Source organism: Chanodichthys erythropterus, chromosome 1 (genome assembly GCF_024489055.1).
Source record: "Chanodichthys erythropterus isolate Z2021 chromosome 1, ASM2448905v1, whole genome shotgun sequence".
In the NCBI taxonomy this organism is placed as follows: domain Eukaryota; kingdom Metazoa; phylum Chordata; class Actinopteri; order Cypriniformes; family Xenocyprididae; genus Chanodichthys; species Chanodichthys erythropterus.
Window position 1 is genome coordinate 34,499,805 of NC_090221.1, and position 23,275 is coordinate 34,523,079.

General features: G+C 38.1%; 4 protein-coding genes across 5 annotated transcripts; all 4 read left to right on the top strand.

Moving 5' to 3' along the window:
• The first annotated feature begins 197 nt into the window (after positions 1-197).
• Positions 198-9,211, top strand: LOC137022895 (protocadherin alpha-C2-like). 2 transcript variants are annotated; one of them, XM_067389469.1, is made up of 3 exons: positions 198-2,558; positions 3,885-3,920; positions 6,081-9,211. In XM_067389469.1, exons 1-2 carry the CDS (start codon positions 198-200, stop codon positions 3,894-3,896), a joined length of 2,373 nt encoding a protein of 790 aa, XP_067245570.1. In that variant the 3' UTR covers positions 3,897-3,920; positions 6,081-9,211. The 2 variants fall into 2 exon arrangements, with proteins under 2 accessions (XP_067245570.1, XP_067245495.1); XM_067389394.1 differs by lacking the exon at positions 3,885-3,920.
• A 2,986-nt stretch (positions 9,212-12,197) lies between these two features.
• On the top strand, positions 12,198-15,361 carry pcdh2aa1 (protocadherin 2 alpha a 1). Its single transcript, XM_067405441.1, has 2 exons — positions 12,198-14,549; positions 15,257-15,361. Exons 1-2 carry the CDS (start codon positions 12,198-12,200, stop codon positions 15,359-15,361), a joined length of 2,457 nt encoding a protein of 818 aa, XP_067261542.1.
• Positions 15,362-16,455: 1,094 nt separating this feature from the next.
• LOC137033482 (protocadherin alpha-7-like) lies at positions 16,456-19,735 on the top strand. Its single transcript, XM_067405455.1, has 2 exons — positions 16,456-18,813; positions 19,649-19,735. The coding sequence occupies exons 1-2, from the start codon at positions 16,456-16,458 to the stop codon at positions 19,733-19,735; spliced, it is 2,445 nt and encodes an 814-aa protein (XP_067261556.1).
• Positions 19,736-19,895: 160 nt separating this feature from the next.
• Positions 19,896-22,355, top strand: LOC137033572 (protocadherin alpha-8-like). Its single transcript, XM_067405586.1, has one exon. The coding sequence runs from the start codon at positions 19,896-19,898 to the stop codon at positions 22,353-22,355; it is 2,460 nt and encodes an 819-aa protein (XP_067261687.1).
• Positions 22,356-23,275: the final 920 nt, after the last annotated feature.

Genomic DNA, 23,275 nt, shown 5'->3' on the forward strand with positions numbered 1-23,275 from the left:
GGCGAGTGTATATAAAAAGCGTGCGGGGATGCAAGTGCTTCTGACTTTCTCCATCGAATAACACTGATACTTCTGTAGAACGCACGTGAAAACTTAGTCAATATAGGAATACACCGAATGTCTTCCATTTGTGATCATCATTGTTAAGGACTGCTGTGTGTTTTGGGCTCGCAAAGACAACACGCTTCACTGACAGAATGGAGTACGGAACATTTATTCTGCTTTCCGCACTCGTTTACGCGGCGTCTTCTGTCACCCATTATTCTGTTCCGGAGGAGATGGAGGTAGGCTCTGTGGTTGCTAATTTGGCTGCAGATTTAGGAATCGATGTGCAAACGCTGGGAAGACGAAAAATCAGGTTAGATATCCTTGCAAATAAGAAATATCTGGACGTGAACAAAGACACCGGAGACCTGTTTATTTTGGAGCGCATTGACAGAGAGTATCTTTGCATATCAAAAACAGTATGTTACTTAAAAATGGAAGTCATACTGGAAAACCCAGTTCGTATATTTAACATTGAATTGGAAATAATGGATATTAATGACAATGCGCCTTACTTTCGTAGAGATACAATTAATTTGGACATCTCTGAATCTACAGCTGCTGGCGAGAGGTTTTCTCTTAGTAATGCGGTTGACCCTGATATTGGTTCAAATTCCATTAAAAGTTATCATTTGAGTGAGAGTGCAAATTTTGACATCGAAATACAGACAGGGAGGGATGGTTCAAAATTTGCTGATTTAATACTGAAAAAAGCCTTAGATCGCGAGGAGCAGGCCATACATAATCTGATCCTCACTGCTGTGGATGGAGGAGTCCCCGCGCGCTCTGGCACGGCTAGCATTATTGTGCGCGTTCTGGACACGAATGACAACGCCCCTCAATTCGATAAAGACAGTTATACTATAAATCTAACTGAAAACTCGCCTATTGGAAGCCTTGTAGTGAAATTAAACGCCACAGATAAAGACGAGGGCTCAAATTCAGATTTACTTTACTCTTATAGTTTGTACACATCAGAGAAAACGCAGCAGACATTCAGTCTGAATCCTAACAATGGTGAAATCAGAGTGAAAGAAATGATTAATTATGAGGATTTCAGGATCTATGATATGGAAATTATAGCAACAGATAAAGGAACTAATAGTCTTTCTGGAAAGTGTAAAGTAAAGATATTAATCACAGATATGAATGACAATCATCCTGAAATTTCCATCAAATCTTTCTCAAGTCCAGTTAAAGAAGATGTAGCTGTAAATACAGTAATTGCAGTTGTTAGTGTGAGTGATAAAGACTCAGGAGAAAATGGACAGGTAGATATTCATATTTCTGATGATTTACCTTTTGCGCTCAAAGAATCATCTGATAATTATTATGAATTATTAGTTTCAGAACCGTTAGACCGTGAAAGGGTTCCAGAATATGACATCACTATTACCGTGACTGACAGGGGCAACCCGCCGTTATCTGATAATGAAACTATAACTTTAGAGCTTCTGGACGTTAATGACAATGTTCCTCAGTTCCCACAGACATTCTACACGATACCTGTTATGGAGAATAACGCGCCTGGAGCTTCACTGAGCTCTTTAACTGCTATAGACCCAGATCTCCACGAAAATCAGTATCTAGTTTATTTCATAATAGAGAAGGAAATAGCGAACACCTCCATGTCCATGCTGTTCTCCATTAACCCAGAGAACGGCAATCTTTACGCGCTAAAGACGTTTGACTATGAGATAGAGAAGGAGTTTCTTTTCCACATCGAGGCCAGAGACTCTGGTGTTCCTCCGCTCAGCAGTAACGTGACCGTTCACATTATTATCATGGATCAGAACGACAACACACCGCTTATAGTGTCTCCGTGGCGCGCGCACGGCTCGGAGGTGAAGGAGAAGATCCCGAGATCCACCGATAAAGGAACTCTGATAGCCAAAGTCATCGCCATAGACTCTGATTCAGTGCACAACTCTCGAATCACGTACCAGTTCCTCCAGAACACGGACGCCACATTATTCAGCTTGGATCAATACAACGGAGAGATCCGGACCATGAGAATGTTCAGTTACAGAGACTCGCGAGACCAGCGGCTGGTGGTGATCGCCAAGGACAACGGAGAGCCCGCGCTCTCTGCTACAGTCACCATCAAACTGTCCACGGTGGAGACCGCCCTTAAAACCTACACTGAGGTGCCTCTGGAATATGACATCTTCTCCGATTTGAACCTGTATCTGGTGATCGGACTGGGCTCTGTGTCGTTTCTTTTACTCATCACTATACTGGTCACCATCGTGCTGAAGTGTCAGAAAGCGAAGCCCAGCAAAGCGGCTCCTCCGTGCAGGAACAGTGTGATCAGCGAGAGGAACTCGACCATCGCGGATTCCACTCTGGTCTCCAACGATGCCTACTGGTACAGTTTATTTCTAGCAGAGACGAGGAAAGGGAAGCTGGTGGTCAGACAGCCTGTGCCAAAGGGAGCGAGATACATCGTGTCCAGTATACCGAGGAGCACAGGACTGACCGAGACCAGCGACTCTGCTGCATCTACTCTACAGGTAGGCCCATGTAATGTTAACACGTTAACTAGCTCTTCAATGAAGCCAGACAACAGAGAATACAGTTTGACCTTTCAACCGTTGGCCAAACACTTTTTCATGCCTCCACTTTTTTCAGCTTCTGCCTTTCATGTGCACGTTCACAACTTCCCATCTTGTATGGGGTCAGTGAGGCTATGCTTGAGTTCATAAATTAGCTTTTCTTTGCATCACTTTCGAAGCGAGATGTTTCAATCGTTCTCTTTACACTACGGTTTGTGTATGTATGTAATGTTTTTTTTCTTTGTCTCTTTGGTACATTTCTGATACTGTTCTTTTCATTTTAAGTCAGTTACACTTCTTTTTTTTTTTTAGTAATCAAAGTTAATTTTCACTTTTAAAGTTAAAAATGTATGCTTATATCTGTTCAGAATAAATGAAAGTGATATGTGATGTGCATTTATGCTGTTTGTTCTGATTCTTAATTCCACAGTCCCATAATTTTTCTTTTACCTGTTGTACATATAGTCTCATCTTCCCTCTGGCTGAGCCAGCTGTCAAAGTCAAAGAGATTTTGAGTGTGTGAGTGCGTGTAAAATGTACATTTGTGCAAGCATGTTGCGTGACGTGTTGCTTCTCTCTCAGAGCAGGTTGACCTACTTTCCTGACCTGCTGCTGCTGTTTCACCTGCAGTTCTGATGTTCACAAACCTATGCTTTGATAAATGTCTGCTTAAATCTCTTTATATTCCAATGTCATGTTGGACTCCACATAGATTTATGAGCTTATTTAGACAAAAACAGTGGCCCCAAGAAGTATTTGGATAGTTAAGTATGCATCAAGCTTTGCTTATTTGCATGATTGTAGCATTTCATTAACTTGTTGTCATTTGTTAGAGAGTCACCTGAAGGACAGGTAAGTGATTGAAAAGCAGAATGAGAAAGTCTTTAACTTTAACTTTTCTATTCCTTTTTTATAAACAATGTCATCTTGTCTTATTCCTCTGCTTCTTTGTGAATTGCATAATGTAGATTGTTTTCTCGATTTGTCATGCTCTTTCATTATTCACATTGTGTCACAGGTTACCTGGAGTCCCTGAGAATTCAAACAATGACTGAGGAGAGGACAATATAACTTTTTATCTGTCTTTTGCTGATTTGATTTGTTAATGCACTGTAGAGCTTTTGAAACAATCTTAGACTACAGGACTGATGTAGATTCATTTTTTACAGAGTTTTTTGTTGTTGTTGTTGACAGACTACTCTGTTCAGTGAAATTCATCAAAAATGTTTGTGCCATAAGCTATATATTGAAATGTGTGTCTCTGTTTTTGTTTCCGTTTTAAAGTACTCAAAATGAACGAGGTCCCTTCTCCCGCTGGAGGTATGCAGCCCTGACTTCACCATTTCTCGATTTCTGGAGCACCTGATCCCAGGGCCCATTGATCTTTACTGAAATATGTGTTTCTCTCTGTTTCTCTTTGTGGTTGGTGTTTTTGTCAGTAGAGTTTGCCTTGTCCTGTTGTAGGAGGAGCCAATGAACAGATTTATACAACTGAATTCAAATCAGTTTTGTTTCCCGAGGCCTGTTCATAATCACAGTTTAGATGCAGATAAATGCTTCAACAGGTCAACATCAACACTCAGTTTGACACCTCACTTGGTCTTCTGAGCCTTTTAGATGTACAGGCTGCTAGGTTTAAACTTTGCAGTCTTTATTAACACAATGTGCGGATTTAATTGTTAGACTGGTGTTTTCTTCACTACAAATGATGTTATGCAGCCTCACAAACCCCACATTTATTGACACTTTTGACCAGCAGAAGCGCTCATAATAACAGTGGCTCTCTGTGGTTTGATTGACAGTGGCTGGGGGTGCAAAAGTTGCTCATATAAAAATGCAGTGCCAATATGTATTACTGAATCGGTTAAAGAAAGTTCACCTAGAAGTTAAAACTGATCATTTACACACCCCAAGTCAAATTATTTACTTTCTTTTGTGGAAGAATCTTTATGCTGCTCTTTCCTCTACAATGAAAGTGACAGGGAATGGAGGCTGTCAAGTCAAGTCGCCTTTATTTATATAGCTCTTTATACAATACAGATTGATTCAAAGCAGCTTCACTGTAATATACAGGAAAATAACAGAATCAATGCTGTAAAATTTATTAAATATGAGACAAATCCTGCTGTAATGAGGTTCCAAAAAGACAAAAGTGCCATTATTTAGCACAATTCGCTTAAAGTTTTTTCATCTGATAGTGTCAATGTAGTCAAATCGATACTTAATGTTAAATATCTTTTAACCCCCCTCCAAATGCTGCAAAGCTGTGTTTTCAGCATCATTACTCCAGTCTTCAGTGTCACATGATCCTTCAGAAATCATTGTGCTATGCTGATTTGCTGCTCAAGAAACATTTATTATTATTACCAATGTTGAAAACAGTTGTGTACTTTTTTCAGGATTCTTTAAAGAATAGTAAACAAACAAAAAAACAAAACAGCATTTATCTGAAATAGAAAGGTTTTGTAACTATAACTATACTACTGTTCAAATGTTTGGGGTTAGTAAGATTTGTTTTTCAAGTATGCATCTAAAATTGATCAAAAGTGACAGTAAAGACATTTATAATGTTCCAAAAGATTCTTTTTCCAATAAATGCTGTTCTTTTGAAGTTTCTATTCATCAAAGAATCCTGAAAAAAAAAACTATACACAACTGTTTTCAACATTGATAATAATAATTAGTGTTTCTTGAGCAGCAAATCAGCATATCAGAATGATTTCTGAAGGATCATGTGACACTGGAGAGTGGAGTAATGATGCAGAAAATTCAGCTTTGATCACAGAAATAAATTACATTTTTAAATATATTCAAATAGAAAATAGTTATTTTAAATTGTAATAATATTTCACAATATTACTGTTTTTTTATTTTTTTTTTCAAACTTTTGAATGGCAGTGTACAGTATATATAGGATTTTGTGTTAAAAAAATAAATAAATAAATAAATAAATAAATAAATAAAGTTGGTAAATGGCAGAATTACATTCATTTCAACAACGATTAGCAAGAGTGTTTTTAGCAAATATGGCTCTAGTGCATGATGTGGGTTTTAACAATATATGTACTGATTGTTCATCTATACTAAACATCATTATGAACTCCTCAGCCTGTGTGTTGGATGGTTTGTCTACTTGTGTGTTGGAATGGTTGGTGAATTGACTGGTAGATTTCAAGTTCACATACTGGTTCTGTTGAATTTCTCTTCACAAATGAATCAGAGTGATGGGAAACGTATTACAACAACCACCCACTTTTCAGCTCGCTGCCCTTCCATCATCCCAACCACCCTCACTTGATATCTGAGCATGGTTCTCATTGATCAACCCACCCCCCGTCACCTGTCAATCAAACCAAGGTTCCACCTTCTGTTTTGCCTGAAGCCTTTTATTTGAGTGACAGGCCTTGGTTGCATGAGACGTGTCACAATATGAATCTGAAGTCCAGCCTCTCATGTCCAGTTTTTCTTTCTCCTTTACAGGCATCCACCACCACCAGCAGCAGTTCCACCTGAGGACCATCCCTGGCGTTATTGCTGGAGAACAACATTCCATCAACCTGCATGTTTGTCCACCTGCATCAATTACATCCACCTGCACCATTCTACAGAGATGAAACGAACCCTGAATGATGCCTTCATCTTCACGTCAATGTTCGGAGACTTTTGCCCTCGCTTTTCCCAACAAGCCCATGGACGATCTGACCAGAGGAATTACAAAGATGAGATACTCTTACACCTGACCGGACTTGGACTGAGTCTGTGAGCGTACACACACACACATGCACACACACATGCATACCTTTGTCAAAGAAACTGCAAAACCAGTGTGCTTTTGTTTGCATGGTTAAAGCTCCATGTTAGACCTTCATTATGTATATAGCGACTATAGTGACAATGGAGAGAGAAATTATTACCAGAATATTCTCACATGGCCTGATGTGGACACTGAATTGCAGGAAATCCCATATTTAATCTGTAGATTTGTCTTTTTTTCTAGTAGAAATATCTAAACATCCTTGAAAAAAGATTAAGTTGCCTAATAAGCAAATCTTTTAAAGTGTATACTTCACTAAATTTACAAAACACAAGGGAAAACAAGACTGAAAATGACATATTTATATTGGACATACATGCTCTGAAGTGCAGTTACTCTCATGCATTTTGCTTCTCATGTAAATATATCTGGTTTCATGCATGTTTAGATATTTTTACTGAAAAAAAAACAAACAAACAAAAAAGATTTATGGGATGTTATTTTTGCAATGTGAGAGATATTGTACAAGCACAAAGAGGATTCAAATGATGCAGACCTGTGGAGAGATGGTGCTAGACTGAGTTTGGACATTGAAAGCTTCTCTTTCCCTACAACAGATGTATAAAGTATTTCTTATGTGTTTTCTTGGATCTCATAAAGACTTCAATCAGAATTATACAAGTGTATTCAGAACAGGTCACAGCAAAATTGATTTGTTGTGCCTTATAGTCTTTGCTCTTCTCTGTAGTGTTGTATTATGCCAGTGTTGCTGTTTGTGTCAGTATTTTGAGTTTCAGTTTGTACAGAATCAAGTTGAATCTAAGCACTGATCTGACACAGAAAGTGTAGAGAACGGAGTACCATTGTTATTATGATCTCTCCTGAATCTGATATTATTTTCTATGAGTGTAGTGAAGGCTGTAAAATAACCATGACTGCTTCCTCTGTGGTGAAGGATCTGTATGTGTGTAGCTTTAAGAGAGCAACCATACGTTTGTGTTGTTTTATTTGCTTCTTTTTGTTTTATTATCATGTATAACCATTAACCAAATTTATCATTTGATTATTTATGCCATTTATCATTTAATCATTTGTCAATTTTATTATATTTTTATATCATTATTTTCCTTGCTCTTGCAATGCTTGCTACTATTTTTAATCCTTTTGATTGTGGCATTTCACAAATAAGAGATAATTGCAATTTCAAGGTTTTATGGGATGATGTTGTGAAGCAGTTTGGTATAAAAAAAACCTGTTTTATTTGTGCTGGTCAGATAAAGATTATTCAATAAACCCTCCTCATTTCTGCTAATTCATGGCTTCCTCTGTCAACCCCTCAGACTTGGGTACCAGACAAAATACCGATTTTGTGAATCAGTCAAGACTCTGACTGGTTTTGGATACCAGACAAAAGAGACTTGATCCAGTATTCCTGGCATGGGGATCCGATGGTGTTTGGTGACATTCATAAATGCACAAACGCAGACACAGCACAGTGATGTCATAGTGCAGAGGCATTTGAAGGTCACAGTCGTTTCTTTAGTGATGAGACTCATTATAGCCATTCTCTGATGCCCAGGATCTCACTGAGATGTTAATTAGTCGGTTACTCCTTTTTGTCAAGTATAAAAACACCACACTATTTAAGAGATGGAGACATACAGTAAAGAGTTCAATCAGCCTTCACTAAATCTTTAAAATAAGGCTAAATGTAAAGAGCACTCAAGGTGGTGGATGACTTGCTTTAAAACAAGAAAAATGACAACTGTTATTGTTTACATTGCATATTCATAGGCTATATAATTATTATGATCTAATATTATGGAATGTGTTTAATACTCATGAAAATGCTTTGAAAAAAGGTAATTTAGCATTTTATTTTCTTTTTTTTCATTTTGTTCATTTTTATTTTCAATGTGAAGGTTATGTATTAATATTTATGTATTAATATAAACTTTCATTTTGCTGTTTTTTTGTTGTTGATGTTTTCTATTTGCTGTCTATATTGCAGAATATATGGACATCAGTATTTTATTTCAGTGAACAATATGGTGTTGTTTTTCTGATATTTTGCTGCCTTTCTGAAATGTCATTTATGATAAAATCATGGTATAATCATAACTTTCTGAGGGTATGGCAGCTTCAAGGCGGGTCAAGAGGTCAGCATGTCATGGGGTGAATTTAGTGACCAACTTGTCAAAGCAATGCAACATTACAAAATATATTCTCCTTTTTTTTTCTGTTCTAGAGGAACAAATGCTGGGTGTTTACATGTGATATTTTAATAAACAGGAAGTAATTCTAGCTGTCTCAGAAAATGTGGCTAATTCTCAGACATGAACATAGCATTATCTGAGATGATCAGAGAGATGCATTTTTGTGATGAAATATCATGTCTGTCAGTGTGAGCAGCTATTAGTAGGTCACCCATCTCTCACTGCCCAGAAAAGAGGCTAGAATTAATTTACCCAAAAGCCTCATTTTGTGATATAAAAATGGGCTGTCTATATAAAGCGATCATCTCTTATGCCTTCTACTCCCATACTATTCTTCATCATTCTCCCTCTGAGCCTTTATCCAGTTTTTAAACATGCATTTTCTACCAGCATTTGTGCTCTAAAGCAGACAAACGGCCTTCCTAAAGCTGAATGCATCCATGATCTGCCTTGGACAAACTCACCAGACCCTCATTGCTCATAAATATCTGCTGATATATTTGTACTGCATATTTACGATAGATAAAAACAGTATAGTATGTGATTTCTGTCATTCTCCATGTAATTCAGAACTACATAAAACATGATGGGACTTTGTTATGTTTTAGCTTTTAAATGACTTATCCTGTAGCTGAATTCAGATGCACTGGAGAATAAAAATAAAAACACATTGTTTGTATACAGTATATGATTATCTTTTAAATGGGGAAGAGAAAGATAGACCATGTCTTATCTTCTGATCACCAATGATAGAATCAAAGTGACTTTTGCGAATTGTTAATCTTTCTTTGCATGATTTTCGGTTGTTTTGGGGTTGTGCTTTTGTTTGATTGGGTGACAGGATAAAGATGAGGTCATCTATGATGTAATGCATGAATATAATCAGACAGACTGCCTCCGTTCATATCAGCTTTTTCATTTAGATGTAAAACACAATAAAAACACACTTGGATTACCATCATCATCACCCACTCTGATAGATAAATATGTTTCCTTTTTTTCTGTTAATTTCGACAGAAATAGTATAGCATTAAATACTGTCCTTTCTGGCTTACTGCCTGGTTCTGGTTCTGTGATGTGGGTCAGAACAAAGTAGGGAATAAATGTAACCGCTTTTTGCTTCTCTTTTCCTCATGACCCAGATTTCTCTGCGCCTGCCTTACAGCACAGAGTGAAACTGCAGCACCATTAAAAGCTGCTGCAGCAGACACACACACACACACACACACACACGCATTTGCCAATCACACTCTCCTCAGCATTTTACACAAAGATCCCTTTTGCCTGGTCAGCTATCAAAACCATGCTTTCCCAAAACACTGCCGAACAAAGGCCTCACTCAGAGAAATCAGGCTGACTGCTGGTTTCTAGGCAACGGGAGCCCGTCTCTTAGCGACGGAAAAAAGAGAGAATGGAACGTCTGTTAAAAGAAGAGAGAATCATTTTATGAGGAATGTATCATGAAATGTAAAATATGTTAAAACAATCAATAAAAAACTAGTGTTGTTACTTAAATTTCTTTTGTGAGCGGCGGATTTATTTGGTCTTCCCAAACCCCTCCCTGCATTCACGCTTTCCTCTGGAGACCGCAATGTTCAGCACCACAGACAGCGACTCGCCTATCCAAAGGTCCGTTGCCATGGTAACGGGCGGGGAGGGGGCGCATGATGCTGCATCCTGTAATTTGATGCACAGATCAGAGGCTCAACACGCCAAATCCGGGGAGCTCGTATATCTGTGCAGTCTATGTGAAATAAACATCATTATACACTGTATAACACAGATAATTCTAATAATCTATGATATGAAATATCATACTGGTGCACATATGTGTGATTGATATGTATATTTGATTTCCATACAGAGAGTATGTGTCACCTTGAGATGTGAATCACTTCGCTCTGCCCTCTGGTGTCTGATATAAATGGTTTGGATTTCACAGACCAGTGCAAGTCTGCTGCTCACACAAGATCAACTGTGGTGGGAGGGGGAACAGAACAAAAGGGGCGGGTGGGGCCGAGTTTGTCACGTGATCTGTGTAACTGAACCACAAGATGTCACTGCTCACCATGCAGTCAGAAACTGGAACACATATAAACATGGTACACATATAAATACTGGCTCCTTTATTCTCTTAAAACTCATAACACGTGCTTTAAATGCTGATTCCAATAAAGGAAAAATAACAAAATGTTAAACTAAATTAAATTTAAACTAAATTTCCGCTAAATTAATTAGATATATGTTTTTAGATTTTTAGTGTAGTACATTTGATATTGTGATGCGACAATGTTATAATTGTTAGCAATAATAATAATAATAATAATAATAATAATAATATGAACCTGGACCTACTAGTATAGCGGTTCATGTTTGGTTCTCATTAGCATCACCACACTCAAAAAAAAAAAAAAAAAAAAAAAAAAAAAAGAAAATAAAAAAAAAGCTGGGTTAAAAACAACTCAAGTTCGGTTGAAAATGGATAAACCCAGCATTTGGATTAAATGTTTGTCCAACCTGCTGGGTAAACTGTAAAAAGTAATAAGTTATATCTACTCCATAAAATTTTGGCAACAGATTACAAGCAATATTATTAATTAAATAAAAAAAAAATGGAATTGAGTTAGAATTAATAAAATTAATTCCTTAAATGTCAACCATTTAAAACGAGTAACATTTAAGTAAAACTTAAACAAAAATATCTGAATTAAGAACTCTTTATTTTTTATTGCCAACATTGAAGACACCTGATGATGACAAGTAGAATCACTGAAGGAAAGAGAAACACATTAATTAACAAAGGTTTGATGTTGATTTTATTAAAAAGGTTTCATTTAGTTGGTCAGTTTGACTCTTTGCTTTTTATGTCACTTTGTGGTTTTTGTAATGGTGTTTGTTAATGTATTTCAATTGGTTGATTTTTAAGGAATTAATTTGATTAATTCTAACTAAAATCTTATATGTTGAATTTAATAATATTGCTTGTTATCTGTTGCCACAATTTTATTGAGTAGATAGAGCGTATTACTTTTTACAATGTAACTGCAACTATTGTTTAAAAATTACTGTATTGCTTGCTTATAATGGACCCAAAGTATGTTGGAAATTAACATTTATTGATGTTTTTAATGAATAATATTTAAACAATAAACATTTATTAAATAGCTTATTAATAAATGTTCACCTTTTGATTATTATTGTTGCCTAATTATGTGTCTGATTTTTCTAACCTATTTTGGGTTCACATTAAGCCAGCCATATAGTTATTTTAAACAATAGCTGAGGTAAATAAAACTGCCCAGCATGTTGGGGTAACATTTAAACCCAGCCGCTGGGTTTGTCCATTTTCAACCCAAGTTGGGTTGTTTTTAACCCAGTATTTTTTAGAGTGTAGATAGATGTGTTGTGAAGGATGCAGTAATGCAAAATCACTGTGAGCGGCGCTGCAATACCATTCATTGCTAACAGTTGCTTTAACAGATTTCCTGGTTTGGTGTGTCAGACATCACTTTGGCTTTGAACAATGAACAACCACGACGATTCTAAATATGTCAGATAATTTGTGATTTTGAATAGCATAAATGAGTTGACCGCATCTGATATTTTCAGCGGTGTTCAGAGGAAACAATGGCGAGTGAAAATACAAGAACATGGATGAGCAAGATTTTTTATCTAACGTTTTTGCTGTTAAATCCCGGAGGAAATGCTGCACAGATAAACTACTCCCTCCAAGAAGAATCGAAAACTGGAATCACAGTGGGAAACATTGCAAAAGACTTAGGGATTGATCCGACTTTACTGGAGAACAGGAATTTACGCATCGTTGCGGGGACAAAGCAAGAGCTCTTTCGGGTAAATCATGAAGACGGCGCTTTGTTTGTGAACCAGAGAATAGACAGAGAAGAGCTGTGTGCTAAAAACAACCCGTGTCTAATTCATCTCAAAGCAGTGATAGAAAATCCACTCGAAATGCACCAGATATCAGTTGACATTCTCGATGTCAATGATAATCCACCTAGTTTTTTGGATGAAAACTATAAATTGGAAATACTTGAATCTGCAATGACAGGAGCACGATTTCAGTTAGAAACAGCTCATGATCCAGATATAGGCTCAAACGACTTGCAGGCATATAAACTGAGTCAAAATCATTACTTTCGTTTAGAAACGGAAGACATGGGAGATGAAGGTAAGATTCCTGTCCTCATTCTACAAAAACCTCTTGATAGAGAAAAAAGCGCGAGGCATAAGCTAATGTTAACTGCGACAGATGGCGGCAAGCCGCAGAAATCAACTACTGTAAATATTACTATTGTTGTGTCGGATATTAATGATAATACTCCCATTTGTGATAAACAAAAATACACAGTGACTGTGAAAGAAAACGCGTCTGAAGGAACATTTCTGCTCCGCGTAAATGCCTCAGATTCAGATGACGGAATAAATGGAGAAATTGAATACTCTTTAAGGAACAAGTTCAGGAACGGAGCATCGGAGGTGTTTGATTTAGATAGTTTAACGGGGGAATTAAGGATAAAAGGTGGGCTGAATTTTGAGGAAAGGCAAGTTTATGAGCTAAAGATAGTGGCTGCGGATAAGGGGGCCGTCTCCTTGTCTACACAGTGTAATGTGCTTGTTAATGTTGAGGATGTCAACGACAACCGGCCTGAGATTGACGTCACCTCAGTATCTAGTCACATTCCTGAGGATGCTCCTCCTGGGACCGTCGTGGCTCTGATGGGAGTTACTGACCTGGACTCAGGTATGAACGGAAAGATCGTTTGCTCTCTGCCCAAAAATATTCCTTTTGATCTCAAGCCATCGCCAGATGGGAACTTTTATTCTCTGATAACTAAAGAATACATTGACAAAGAATCTAAATCGTCTTATGATATCACAATAACAGCCAAAGATTTAGGAACACCATCGTTATCATCAACAAGGTCGATTCGCGTCGAGGTAACGGATGTTAACGACAACAGCCCTACATTTACCCAAAGCCCATATGCATTCTACGTGGTTGAAAACAACAAACCAGGAATTGCCGTTTTCTCATTAAGTGCAGCTGATATAGACGAAGGTGAAAACGCGCGTGTCTCCTATTCAATTGATCGAGTGAATTCAGACCAAAGCATGACATCTTTCCTGAGTATTAATGAGGCGAATGGCACCGTATACTCATTGAAGAGCTTTGACTTTGAGTCTTTAAAAACTTTTCAATTCTTTGTTGTGGCCAAAGACTCTGGAAGTCCGTCTCTGAGCAGTAACGTGACAGTGAACGTGTTTATTCTGGATCAGAACGACAACGTTCCAGTGATCTTATATCCAGTCAGCGCTAACGGTTCTGCTGAGGGTGTGGAAGAGATTCCCCGTAATGTGAACGCAGGTCATTTGGTGACTAAAGTCAGAGCCTATGACGCAGATATAGGATACAACGGCTGGTTATTGTTTTCACTGCAGGAAGTTAGTGAGCACAGTCTCTTTGGTTTGGACCGCTATACAGGACAGATAAGGACCCTTCGCTCATTCACAGAAACAGACGAGGCCCAGAATAAACTGCTCATACTGGTCAAAGACAATGGGAACGTTTCACTCTCAGCAACAGCGACTGTGATTGTCAAAGTTGTGGAGCCCAAAGAGGCTTTTGCAGCTTCTGATGTGAAAAACGCAGTAAAAGACGAGGAGGAAAACGACGTGACGTTTTATTTGATCATCACTTTGGGCTCGGTTTCAGTGCTTTTTGTCATCAGCATCATCGTGTTGATTGTAATGCAGTGCTCCAAATCTACAGACTATTCGTCCAAGTATTTGCAGGACACAAATTACGACGGGACTCTGTGTCACAGCATCCAGTACAGATCTGGAGACAAACGGTACATGTTAGTTGGACCCAGAATGAGCATCGGTTCTACAATTGCACCAGGCAGTAATATGAATACTCTAGTGATACCAGATCGCAGAAGAAGAGATTCTGGAGAGGTAAGATGCATCTTCTATAATAATAATAATAGTGATTATTATTAATTTTTTAAGTTTGCACGTGTGTGTAGTCTTTTTTGAAGAGCTGTCCATGGTGCTGAAATTCGAAACCATACATTCTCATAACATTTCTTCTCACATTAAAACGTTCTCAATGTTAATGTGCGGATGCCACACAATTATATTACTAAATTAAAAGTCGTCCACTAAAACATTAAAGTAAAAATACCTTATCAAAAGTATAAATGAATACTGCAAAGTGAAATGCACCTTAAATACGACCCACACGGTCACTTTAAAAACCACGTAAAGGATCCTCGGAGGAAATACAATAAACTACCACTTTATTTTTTCAATATATACTATATTAACATTATACCATTCACCTGGTTAAATAAAGGTTAATAATTCACTACAAAACTCTAAAAAAATATTTATAGTAAAATTACATTAATCCACTGGCGTAGGAACCGGGGGGGACGGGGGGGACGTGTCCCCCTCAATATTGGAAAATGCTGCATGTGTCCCACCCAAAAATTAGCCTATACACCGCAGGAACAAAAACTGTACATTTTGAACTTTTATTTTGAATACGCGACGAAGAAGATATTCGTTTTTGTCAGTCAAACCCAGAGTGATTTCATTCATGTTTGAATAATCACCATTCGCCAATCACCAGCTTCATATTCTTCACTTTTCACCTATAGTCGGACTCGGAGCATCTGATTGGTAGAGAGAAGTCAACATTACACTACGAACATTCAAATACGTTATTGGTGCGCACCAGCTTTGAACGACTCGACTTTGTATGAGGTAAATTAGTCTCAGTCAAGCGGTTTAAATTAACAAGCTTTTTAAAACTGAATTATGGATACGAGGCATGACATTATAAACTTTTTAATAGAAAAGTAAAATGTTATTGATATAGATAATAATGATAGTTCTAGTTCCAAGTGCCTATATCCAAAGCCGTATGTGACTGTTGTGTTTTTGTATTTTTTTGGGGTTACAAATCAAATATTTGCCTTGTAAAGTGCCCCTTTCCTTTCTGCCCGCAATTGCAGGGGGGCTTGTACACTTTTATGTTTCCCAACTTCAATATTTGTGTAATAATAAATAGATAAATTAAACAGATGAACAGATGATAAACAGATGATTTTGTTTATTTATTTTGCTGTTATTTCATATATGTCGTACCACGTGACGTCACCATACTGTATGTTACTATTATGGTGGCGAGATGGACGTTGATTCATAATGGCCAAAATGTCCCCCCCAATGTCAAAGTGGTTCCTACGCCCCTGCATTAATCTGAGTACAGATTCTTTTATCCATTGTTGTAAATATACCCATCTGAAGAAGACCTAAATAGACTGGATATAAAGCCAAAAAATGTCTATAATGCAAACCAAGAGTGGCAACAGATTAACACACACACACACACACACACACACACACACATATATATATCACCGTGTCTCTATATCAGTGGATTATTTTGAGTGAAATTTGTGCTATGGGTTGTCTGAATGAATAAAATCTTTATTATCTGGTTTGTAGGTCTGCTTTAAAGCGAGTGGAAGCCTGTTATCTGCATTGGCACTAATATATACAATGAAATTATTTATCATCCGCTATATTCTCAGTTAGCCTCATGGTGTCAGTATTACACAAGGAAACCTTTTGAAACACAGTCCCTCCTCTTCAAGACATTAGCGTCACACAGTTGTTCCTCTCCACCAAAATGCGCGATTCTGTGTTGTTGAAACATAGGCTACCTAGGCGGAGTGGATTATGGTGATTTGTTTGAAGATATTGCACATTTTATGACATCTCGGAGAATTCGCTCATTAAGAAATCAAGGGCAATATTAATTTGTTTTGTGATCTTAAGCGTTTGATTCATGATGGAACCTGAAGGACAAAAGCGCAGATGGGAGTGCTGGTGGATCTCTTTGTGTTTCTCTTTTCTGCTGTGTTTCGGACAGCAGGTTTCAGCGCAGATAAGATACTCTATTCCAGAGGAAGTAAAAGAGGGAACCGTCGTTGGAAATATTGCGAAGGATTTGGGGCTTGATGTCAGTGCTTTAGCGGACAGGCGGTTCCGTATTGTATCTGGATCCAATGACGATTTTTTTCAGGTAAATCAGAACGGCGTTTTACATGTTCATAAGAAAATCGACCGAGAATCGCTGTGTGATAGTCATCGCGCATGCATGATAAATCTGAAGATAGTTGTCGAAAATCCCCTTGAAATACATTATATTGGGGTGGAGGTGACCGATGTAAATGACAATTCGCCCACTTTTAGTGAACATGAGAAACGGTTGGAGATTTTAGAATCAACTGCTCGAGGGACGCGTTTTCAGCTTAAGGCGGCGCGTGATCCGGATGCAGGGGGAAATTCTGTGCGTACATACAAATTATCCCAAAATGAACACTTTGATCTAGAAGTCAGAGATCAGGGAGAAGATAAACTGCCATTTTTAGTCTTACAAAAAACTCTTGACCGTGAGATTAATGATGAATATAATTTAGTTTTAACAGCAATTGATGGAGGAAATCCACAAAGATCAGGAACTCTAAATATTACAATTAACGTCCTTGACATAAATGACAATAGACCGTTTTTTAGCCAAGATATGTATTCTACAACTCTAAAAGAAAATATACAAATCGGCACACTTGTCATTCAGGTTCAAGCAAGTGATGCAGATGATGGTTCAAATGGAGAAGTCACCTACGCATTTGGCAGCGATCAGAACCCAAAGGTGTATGAAATATTTAGTTTGGATAAACTGACAGGTGACATTCGTGTGAAAGGGGATATAGATTTTGAGGACAAATCTATTTACAAACTTGATGTTCAAGCATCTGATAATGGCCAGCCCCCTATGAAGACAGACTGTAGAGTTGTCATAAAAATATTAGACACAAACGATAATACACCTGAGATCGATGTAACGTCACTGTCAAAGATGGTGTCTGAAGATTCGAAGCCTGGCACTGTAATCTCACTCATTAGTGTTACTGACAGAGACACTGGTGTTAATGGAAAAGTTGTGTGCTCTCTCTCAGAAAATGTTCCGTTTGAATTAAAACCATCAGTTCAGGAAAACATGTTTTCGTTAGTCACTAAAAGAAACCTGGACCGTGAAATCATATCAAATTATGACATTACAATAACAGCGACTGACTTGGGTCAGCCTCCACTGTCCTCATATAAAACTCTGAGCGTGCAGGTGTCAGATGTTAATGATAACCCACCTGAATTTAGCCTGAATCCCATAGAATTATATATGATTGAAAACAATGCTGCAGGCGCGCCCATTCTCACGCTGAGTGCTTTTGACAAAGACCTAAATGAAAACTCTGTGATTTCATATCAGATTATTAAAGGGAATGGGACACAAAGTGACATGACATCGTTTCTGAATATTAATTCTGAGACAGGCGCAATTTATGCGCTTAAAAGTTTTGATTTTGAAACCACCAAAACGTTCCAGTTTCATGTACTCGCTTCAGACTCTGGAAGTCCGTCTCTGAGCAGTAACGTGACAGTGAACGTGTTTATTCTGGATCAGAACGACAACGTTCCAGTGATCTTATATCCAGTCAGCGCTAACGGTTCTGCTGAGGGTGTGGAAGAGATTCCCCGTAATGTGAACGCAGGTCATTTGGTGACTAAAGTCAGAGCCTATGACGCAGATATAGGATACAACGGCTGGTTATTGTTTTCACTGCAGGAAGTTAGTGAGCACAGTCTCTTTGGTTTGGACCGCTATACAGGACAGATAAGGACCCTTCGCTCATTCACAGAAACAGACGAGGCCCAGCATAAACTGCTCATACTGGTCAAAGACAATGGGAACGTTTCACTCTCAGCAACAGCGACTGTGATTGTCAAAGTTGTGGAGCCCAAAGAGGCTTTTGCAGCTTCTGATGTGAAAAACGCAGTAAAAGACGAGGAGGAAAACGACGTGACGTTTTATTTGATCATCACTTTGGGCTCGGTTTCAGTGCTTTTTGTCATCAGCATCATCGTGTTGATTGTAATGCAGTGCTCCAAATCTACAGACTATTCGTCCAAGTATTTGCAGGACACAAATTACGACGGGACTCTGTGTCACAGCATCCAGTACAGATCTGGAGACAAACGGTACATGTTAGTTGGACCCAGAATGAGTATCGGTTCTACAATTGCGCCAGGCAGTAATAGGAATACTCTAGTGATACCAGATCGCAGGAGGAGAGATTCTGGAGAGGTAAGACTGGCGGATTTATTATTTATGCACTCTTTGATTTAAATATATTTTTGCATCTGAAGCTCTTTTGCGTGTTCATTCACCCCTGACTCATGTTGACTTCTCAGGGTTTGTTTTGGCATGGCTGTTTTGATTGTTTATAAAATATTGAGATTTTTTATGTCAAGGTAGACTCGTAAAATATTTTGTATGTTGATGTATGAATCTCTGTAGTGGAACAGAACTATTTCCTCTTCTAATCATTGTTGGAATAAAACAATGCTATATTAAGAATATTACAATTATTTTATTGGACTCACATAAACTCTGTCACAGCAAACGGTATCTTCGGCTATATATCTTTGTACTGAATATCTATGCTCGGTAAGATCTGCCCTTTATTTATCGTCTATCTGCAGCATTTGTTTGTAATCTCTGAGGAATGGAATGCCATTTAATTCGGTTTTATGAAAAAAATGTTGCATTGCAGTTACATTATCATAATTTGTCTATTTTGTTTGACACTATTCCACTCTGTACTTAGTGAAGTGACACAAAATGAATAAAATGAGTTTATGGCAGTTGTATTAAAAAAAACAAACAAACAAACAAACAAACAAAAAAAAAAAAACAATTATTAATAATAACAGCTTGTCACAGCTATTGATTCGTGCGGAACTGTCCGTGGTACTGAAATTTTCTGTCCTTTTGATATTATATTTATATTTATATATCATATATGTAGTTTTTAGAAGTCAGGTATATGTATATATTAATATTAATTTAATAAAATCATATCTTCCAAATTTAGCAAACATTTGCTCTCTGCTGTGTTTAAAATATTGACATGTTGCAGTGGACCTCATGGTGTCAGTATAACACAAGGAAACGTTGTTTGGGTCAGGATCTGGTTTGCGTCACACTGGTTTTTACCCCAGTCTAGAGCGCACTGAAGCTCTTTTAGTCTGGACGTTTACATACAAGGGATTCCGCGATATTCGAGCAAAAGATGCTCTCAAATTCTTCCTCGAAGCATTTAAGACTTATGCGGTAATTGTAAGGAAAACAATTTTACACTTGTTCCTCAGACGACGGTTTTCAGCATGGATGTTGGAGAACAAAGGCGCAGATGGGAGTACTGGCGGATTTCTCTGTGTTTCTGTTTTCTACTATGCCTCGGACAGCAGGTTTCAGCGCAGATAAGATACAGTATTCCAGAAGAGGTAAAAGAAGGATCTGTTGTGGGAAATATTGCAAAGGATTTGGGTTTTGATGTCAGTCATTTGGTGGACAGGAGGCTCCGTATTGTCTCTGGATTAAATGACGCCCTTTTCCAGGTAAACCCGAATAATGGCATCCTGTATGTGGAAAAGCAAATCGACAGAGAGGCGCTGTGTGATGGAACTGATGCTTGCTTAATAAGTCTGAAAACAGTTGTTGAAAATCCTCTTGAAATCCATTATGTAGAAGTAGAAATTACCGATGTAAATGACCATGCACCCGCTTTTGCTGATAAAGACGTCCTTTTAGAAATAGCAGAATCAACCCTACCGGGTGAAGACATTCAGTTGCAGGAAGCACAGGACCCTGATTCAGGCGTGAATTCTGTTCGATTTTATAAACTAAGCCAAAATGAATATTTTGAACTTGAGCTTCGGGAAAATGGGGGAGAGAAAAAAATGCCAATCTTGAAATTACGTAAATTACTCGACAGGGAGCGTCAGGTCACTCACAGTCTTATACTAACTGCTGTTGACGGCGGGAATCCACCACGATCAGGGAGTATCGTTATTAATGTCACGGTGCTGGATGATAATGATAACAGGCCAAAATTCAGCCAAGAGCTTTATTCTGTCACATTGCAAGAAAACGCTCCTGTTGGTACTCTTGTCATTAAATTAAATGCCACTGATTTAGATGAAGGTCAGAATGCCGAAATAATCTATTCATTTATTAAAAATATTGAAAGACTAGTTTACAACACTTTTGATTTGAACAGCAATACAGGAGAAATTCGGGTGAAAAGCAATGTGGATTTTGAGAAAAACGATGTTTATAGAGTTGGTGTTATAGCTTCAGATAAAGGCCAGCCACCGAAGACAAGCAACTGTAGAATTATTATTAAAATGATTGACGAAAATGATAATGCACCAGAGATAGACGTAACCTCGCTGTCTGATGTAGTTCCCGAAGATTCCAAACCAGGAACGGTCATTTCACTTGTTAGTATTACTGATAAAGATTCAGGCGTCAATGGTAAAGTTGTTTGTAGAATATCTGACAATGTTCCTTTTGAACTGAAGCCATCATTCAAAGAAAACATGTACTCTCTTGTGACGAATGCAAAGTTAGATAGAGAGCTCGTTTCTCGATATGATGTCACAATAACAGCCACAGATCTTGGTCAGCCCCCTCTGTCCTCAATCAAAACACTGAAAGTGCAGATATCAGATGTGAACGACAACGTTCCAGAATTTCCTCATAATCCTTTAGAGCTGTATTTAATGGAAAATAACCCCCCAGGAGCATCCATATACTCTGTTAGCGCCTTCGATAGAGATATGAATGAAAATGCTGCAATAACCTATCAAATAATTAGAGAAGATGGAGCAAAAGGTCACATGTCGTCCTTCCTCAATGTGAATTCAGACAATGGACATATACATGCGCTTAAAAGTTTCGACTTTGAAACGACCAAAACGTTCCAGTTCCACATACTCGCTTCAGACTCTGGAAGTCCGTCTCTGAGCAGTAACGTGACTGTGAACGTGTTTATTCTGGATCAGAACGACAACGTTCCAGTGATCTTCTATCCAGTCAGCGCTAACGGTTCTGCTGAGGGTGTGGAAGAGATTCCCCGTAATGTGAACGCAGGTCATTTGGTGACTAAAGTCAGAGCCTATGACGCAGATATAGGATACAACGGCTGGTTATTGTTTTCACTGCAGGAAGTTAGTGAGCACAGTCTCTTTGGTTTGGACCGCTATACAGGACAGATAAGGACCCTTCGCTCATTCACAGAAACAGACGAGGCCCAGCATAAACTGCTCATACTGGTCAAAGACAATGGGAACGTTTCACTCTCAGCAACAGCGACTGTGATTGTCAAAGTTGTGGAGCCCAAAGAGGCTTTTGCAGCTTCTGATGTGAAAAACGCAGTAAAAGACGAGGAGGAAAACGACGTGACGTTTTATTTGATCATCACTTTGGGCTCGGTTTCAGTGCTTTTTGTCATCAGCATCATCGTGTTGATTGTAATGCAGTGCTCCAAATCTACAGACTATTCGTCCAAGTATTTGCAGGACACAAATTACGACGGGACTCTGTGTCACAGCATCCAGTACAGATCTGGAGACAAACGGTACATGTTAGTTGGACCCAGAATGAGTATCGGTTCTACAATTGCACCAGGCAGTAATAGGAATACTCTAGTGATACCAGATCGCAGGAGGAGAGATTCTGGAGAGGTAAGACTAGCGGTTTTTTACCCTTTAAAATTTTCAAGAAAAACACAGGAGCGCACTTATTGCTCTTTCAACATGACCACATATAAGTACATATAAATAAGGGATTAGTTCCATGATATTCAAGCAAATGTTCTCAATTTTTTTTCCACGAATTTTTTTTTTTTTTTTTTTTTTAGATCGATGCATTGTGTAATGGAATTGTTGCTTGTTTGATACTTCTAAAGTTAAGTTGCAAGAAGGAGATGACGACTGCTTGAATTCTGTTTGATTTCATAAATTGAGCCAAACTGATTATTTTGAAAATGAAGAAGAGACAAAATTGCCATCTTTAAATTAAGTAAATTGCTTGATAGAGAGCTTCAGAACACTCACAGTCTACTTTTTAGTTTCTTTTCTTTTTTTTTTCAAAGATACATATGCACATTCCAACTGTTGTCTCTTGTCATATCTTGGAATTAACCTAGCAGATTGAATGAATTCACTTTACGCGTTCTGAGCATCAAAACTTCTATAGTCTCGTTATATCATGTCATGTTATTTTAGTAGCCTAAGGACAGACCTGTTCATAAATATTTATTTTCTTGGCGAGAGGCGCTGTGCAACTTATTGGTTCTGAAATAATGAGTTATTGCATCTACTCCGTAATTCAGCAGCGTTATGAAGAAATTAGTGATCTGGGCTGGGTTTCCCGAAACCTTCTTAACTCTACGTCCCTCTTAAATTATACCTTAAGCTGTACCTTAACGTTAATACGTGTTTCCCGAAACGTTCTTAGTTAAGTATACCTTCTGTAAGTCATACTTTCGTAAGGTTGGTCTGGACCACTCTTAGCTATACCTTATCACTGTTTATAGTCAATACGAATATAAATCTGAAGCTGTAATACACCCAGTGTTCGATTAGGATTATGGCAAAGAATAAAATGCAAAAAAAATCACTGCTAAATTCAAATGTGCTTTAGCGCTGATCCAGAGACAGACGCGCGCTCTGCGCTTGTCACGTAACTTTATCACAAC